At 41.3% G+C, this 6000-nt stretch overlaps 1 gene segment (V, D, J or C); it reads left to right on the forward strand.

Annotated features, from left to right (window-relative positions):
* The window catches only part of LOC115354007 (T-cell receptor beta-2 chain C region-like), an 82401-nt gene extending 80701 nt beyond the window's left edge, over positions 1-1700 (forward strand). The window contains 4 exon segments of the C gene segment in view: positions 396-725; positions 833-862; positions 1076-1182; positions 1427-1700. Coding sequence covers positions 396-725; positions 833-862; positions 1076-1182; positions 1427-1453 — 494 coding nt within the window.
* Positions 1701-6000: the final 4300 nt, after the last annotated feature.

A 6000-nucleotide genomic window follows, 5' to 3' on the forward strand; every position in this document is an offset into this window, starting at 1 on the left:
GTTCAGCCTTTGTAAGGTCGCTGCAGGAATTATCAGTCAGTTTTGTGCATGTGAGTTTGTGGTGTGCTCTGGTGCTTATCCTGCTTATTTTGGAGAGGGAACCAGGCTAACCGTTCTTGGTAAGATGACTGCAAAGACTTTTATAAAACCTGTCAAATTGTCTGAATCAGTGAAATCAAAAAGGCTTTAATGTAATTGCTGTAAGCTGTAATGCCCATGAGGTTTGTTGCATTTATGTTTAGCATCAGCAGGTACTCCTGTGTCATTCTCTACCCTGTTAAAGAAGCTTTTTGTATTTAAAGGTTCAAATGGTTTGAAGTTTTGTAGGTGGGCCCGTTTAGGATCTACAGTACTGTGAATTTTAATTAAATGTTTTCTGTCTTTTGACCATGCAGACTCGAAGTATAATCGCACTGAACCAACTGTCAAAATACTTCCACCTTCGTCAAAGGAGTGTAAAAACAAGAAGAAGACCTTGGTGTGTGTGGCTTCTGGTTTCTACCCAGACCATGTGAGTGTGTCCTGGCAGATTGACGGGGTAGATGTCACAGATGGCGTGGCGACTGACAACAATGCCGTATGGAAAGAGGAATCCTACTACAGCATCACCAGCAGGTTGAGGGTCTCGGCCGAAGACTGGCGCTCACGGACTTTCACCTGCACAGTCACCTTCTTTAATGGAACTGGTTACGAACCCTACTCAGACTCTGTTCAGGGCACTGCAGGTAAGTCCATCTGAAACTCAGAGAGGAAACTTTGTCTTTTTGCTGTGAGAAAACAATGCAGCAACCAAAACCACCTTCACTTGTCTAATGCACTTTTTTTCTTGAAGGTGAAGGTGAAGGAGAGAGCTTCACAAAAGGTAAATCTACTATTGTGCATGATATATACTATATAATATACTATATAATACTGCATCTCCAGGCATTGAAACCCCCTTAGGTACAAAATAAATAATCATGGTAGTGCACATAAGAATAGAAGCATCAACAGAGTGTTTTGTTGCACACTGACATGATTGTCTGTGCAAAGAGCTCTGATTCTTCTCTCATGTGAAATTTTCAATTTTCTGCAGAGAACTATGTGAGGACCTCGCAGGCTGGCAAACTCTCCTACGCTGTTTTCCTGGCCAAGAGCAGCTTGTATGCGCTCTTCATCACCGCTCTGGTGTGGAAACTTAAGGTTTGTCCCACATCATCTCCAGCATGTACTATGTACCTGTGCCATGTATGCTGGTTTGTACTTATACAGACTGTAATATGTGTAGTTATACTCATATTAATATCGTGATTGGGAAAGCAGCACAGGAGCTGAAGACAAGACAGACCTTCATTAAGTATAAAGTGAAGTGATTCAGGTGGTATCAGTGTTGTTGCTTGTAAAAACTGGATCAGTGAACTTGAGTCCTTCTCTGTGTGTTTCACAGAATTCATCTGGGAAGCAGAACAACTGAGAGCTGAGCTGAGGCCTGAACAGACGCATCAGAGGAACTGAGTCTCTTTGTTTCTGTAAATCAAATTAAAAACTGCATTTTTCACAGAGCTCCAGTGCATTTACATTCAATAATATTCCTGCTGAAATAGATACAGTATATGTAAAGCATGTGAACAGTTTGTTTTTTTTCTGATTTTCTGAATACTTAATCATGCTGTCTGTTTGTGTGTAGCTGTGACTTTCGTTTTGCTTAATATTCTACTTAATAAAAGATTTTAGAAGCTTATCTGTGACTCCAGTTTCATTTAAATCTTGACTAATGGGACAAAGTTGAGAATATTGTCTGCAAAGTCAAAATGACTTACTGATTTGTGTTTATTTGTGTGATATATTTTACGTTAGGGCAATTGAAGGCTACAGTGATTAAAGAAATAATTCTGTTTCAAGTTGTAGATGAAAAATCATTGTCTTCAAATTGATATTATTAGTGTACATGAACCAAACGTACATGAATGGATCTTTTCATCTTTAACACACAGAAATTGACTTGGTGATATTGAACAAGAGGGTGGTTGACTTTTTTTTTTGAAGCTGATTCCATTTCTGAAAGTTGAAAGTTGGATGCCTCCCCCCTCCAGCGCTCTCATCTGCCTTCCTGCTCTGAACATCACTTGTTCCAGAGATAGTGGGAGGTATTTTTAGCAGTTTGCTTATCTTTCTGATTTCTGAGAAATCCACCTTTTGTTGCCCACATACGATCAACAGTTTCCATTTGCTGCAGCAGGCCTCTGCTCATCAGAGCTCTGCAAGCTGCTTCATTTGGCTCAGGACTGGATTTTCCACCAAGTCAAACTGAGAGATGACTAAACTCCCTGTTGATGTTTAGTTGAGAAGTTACATCTTCTTTTTTACACTCATTTGAAGTTACTGAAGTGGCTGTATTTGGGCTGTATTTGGTCATATCTAGCTTTTCCACTCTGCACAAGTGAAAGCTGATTAAATCTATTTTGTTTCAGTGACTAAAACAACTTGAACTCTTTGCTTGTGTTGCTTGAATACATTCAGAGGTTAAAGTAAATGTTCAGTAAAGTGCGAGTCACACCACACCTCGCATCAACAGGAAATCAATGTTCTGATCTGTGTGCAGAAGGAGGCAGAGTGTGTCAGTGGTGAGGAAGAAACTGGGGCTTGAAACCCTGCAGGGGAGCTGAGAGCGACAGCAGAGAGGAGGATGTGGTCGCAGAGCAGCTTGCACATCATTCTCTGTGCTGAGAAACGACAGAGGTGCAACCTTCCACATGACCACAACAAACAGCTCGCAAAGGACACCTGCATCTCTGCAACAGCCTTCCACAAACACACACACACACACACACACACACACACACACTTCAGATATGTGTACAAACAGCTGAGATCCCTCTGGAACAGGAAGAACGCTCCATTTCTGTGTCAACTGAAGCTCCAGCATGAGCACGTCTGCTGCCGATCTGGTGCACAAATCTGCATTTCACATTTTAAGGTTGAACATGTGGCAGATGTAAAAGCTGAGTTTTGTTGCAGTCACACAAGTAAACACACAGTCAGGCAGACTTAAGAGAGACATCCACAATCTATTGATAATAAAAGAATCTATGAGGGTGTTTACATTAAAGTCGGTCACTTCAAATTGTTGAGTTGTTGTTTTGTTGTTTGTCCTGTCAATCATTTCCATGACAAGCATGTGCAGCAGTGTGTGTCCCTCTTTGAAACATATCAAAGCATTTGGTCGATGCTTTTGTCCAAAATGTCTTTTCTCAAAGTGTCAAAGCCCATTTTGACCATCTGCAGCCCCAGTGGGAGTCAAACTGAGGAAGAACATTTTCTATTTTCTTGGGCTGTTGCCCTGAAAAACATGTTTGTGCCTTCTGGAGTCAGACAAACAGGAAACAGCCTGTGAGACGGTGTCTGACATCTGGGATCAAGACAGTTACTGGATATCTACGAATCCTAATCCTGACCTTCACATGTCACTTGCTGACTTGTTTGTAGAGAAGTTGGAGCCATGATATTCTCTTGGACTTCTTCTCTCCTTCCAGTAGAAGAAAGATTTTTACCACCTGACAAAAATCCACAGCAACTCTACTGAAAAGGGCCAGAATTCAAAAATAAAGTTATGAATATTCTTCTTCCTTATTTTGGTTGTCTGAGCATGGTGCTCTTATTTACCCAATAACAGTAAGTGCAATGCAAAAACGATCCACATAAATTATATATTTGTATGTTTATGCTATGAGGTTTTTGTTTAGGATCTGACCTGCTATACTGTGGTGCTTCACAGCATCATGACAGGATAAAAGACTGCACAGAGAGGCAGTATCAGTTCGGATGATCAAAAATGCATTCAGTCATTAAACCATCTATCCACTTACCGTATTTCCCCAATTAATCGCCCGGGCGTTTAATAGGCTACGCAAAATCAACTTGGACCCCAGGCGTTTCAAAGAACCAGGCGGCTATTCGCTGCAGGCCTTTATTTATTTTTGCACAGACCTGCACCAGGCCATAATTGTGATGACAGTTACTGTCCAACATATTTATAGTCGGTCGATTTAAGATTACGGTACACCCTTTTTTCTAACGTTAGCTAGCTCTCTTATTTTGACAGAAAATGGAAGTGCCGCACAGTTATTATATATATATATATATATATATATATATATATATATACAGTACAGGCCAAACGTTTGGACACACCTTCTCATTCAATGCGTTTTCTTTATTTTCATGACTATTTACATTGTAGATTCTCACTGAAGGAATCAAAACTATGAATGAACACATGTGGAGTTATGTACTTAACAAAAAAAGGTGAAATAACTAAAAACATGTTTTATATTCTAGTTCCTTCAAAATAGCCACCTTTTGCTCTTATTACTGCTTTGCACACTCTTGGCATTCTCTTGATGAGTTTCAAGAGGTAGTCACCTGAAATGGTTTTCACTTCACAGGTGTGCCTTATCAGGGTTAATTAGTGGAATTTCTTGCTTTATCACTAGCTGGGTTTCCATCCGCCTATATTTATTCGCATTTTCAGAAATTGCGAAAAAAAACTTGGATGGAAACGCCAGAAATTCGAAAAACGGCCGAAAATTCGCAAAAAAGTTTTTACGCTTGGAGGGGGTGGATTTCTCAGCGTATCGATAAAAGAAAATGCGACTTTTTGCTGTGGAAACAGGTTTTGCGAATAAACGATGACTGGACCGGATACCACGTCACACTTCTACGCTACAGTCTTATTATTATTTATTGTTACTATTATTATTAGTCTCTTATTCCTTATTTAGGATGGTTCGGTACGAAGTTAGCGCTGCCAAAATAGTAAGCAGACTTCTCCTAAGAGCCGACAAGTTCAGCAGGAATCTGTCCCTGATCAGCTGTTGAGTGTCAGCTGTGTTTGTTGTTGTTCAGTTGACACACAGACGCTGTCTTATAGGGTCATCTCACGGCGCACTCTCCTCTCAATAATCGCAAAACAAAACTAATGGAAACAGGCATAAATTCGCATTTTCTTTTGCGCATTTTAACAAAATTCGCTAAAAAATTTCGATATATTTGGATGGAAACCCAGCTAATGGGGTTGGGACCATCAGTTGTGTTGTGCAGAAGTCAGGTTACTACACAGCCGACAGCCCTATTGGACAACTGTTAAAATTCATATTATGGCAAGAACCAATCAGCTAACTAAAGAAAAACGAGTGGCCATCATTACTTTAAGAAATGAAGGTCAGTCAGTCCGGAAAATTGCAAAAACTTTAAATGTGTCCCCAAGTGGAGTCGCAAAAACCACCAAGCGCTACAACGAAACTGGCACACATGAGGACCGACCCAGGAAAGGAAGACCAAGAGTCACCTCTGCTTCTGAGGACAAGTTCATCCGAGTCACCAGCCTCAGAAATCGCAAGTTAACAGCAGCTCAGATCAGAGACCAGATAAATGCCACACAGAGTTCTAGCAGCAGACCCATCTCTAGAACAACTGTCAAGAGGATACTGCGCGAATCAGGCCTTCATGGTCAAATAGCTGCTAGGAAACCACTGCTAAGGAGAGGCAACAAGCAGAAGAGATTTGTTTGGGCCAAGAAACACAAGGAATGGACATTAGACCAGTGGAAATCTGTGCTTTGGTCTGATGAGTCCAAATTTGAGATCTTTGGTTCCAACCACCGTGTCTTTGTGAGACGCAGAAAAGGTGAACGGATGGATTCCACATGCCTGGTTCCCACTGTGAAGCATGGAGGAGGAGGTGTGATGGTGTGGGGGTGTTTTGCTGGTGACACTGTTGGGGATTTATTCAAAATTGAAGGCACACTGAACCAGCATGGCTACCACAGCATCCTGCAGTGACATGCCATCGCATCCGGTTTGTGTTTAGTTGGACGATCATTTATTTTTCAACAGGACAATGACCCCAAACACACCTCCAGGCTGTGTAAGGGCTATTTGACCAAGAAGGAGAGTGATGGAGTGCTGCAGCAGATGACCTGGCCTCCACAGTCACCGGACCTGAACCCAATCGAGATGGTTT

Source organism: Myripristis murdjan, chromosome 22 (genome assembly GCF_902150065.1).
Source record: "Myripristis murdjan chromosome 22, fMyrMur1.1, whole genome shotgun sequence".
Taxonomy (NCBI): Eukaryota; Metazoa; Chordata; class Actinopteri; order Holocentriformes; family Holocentridae; genus Myripristis; species Myripristis murdjan.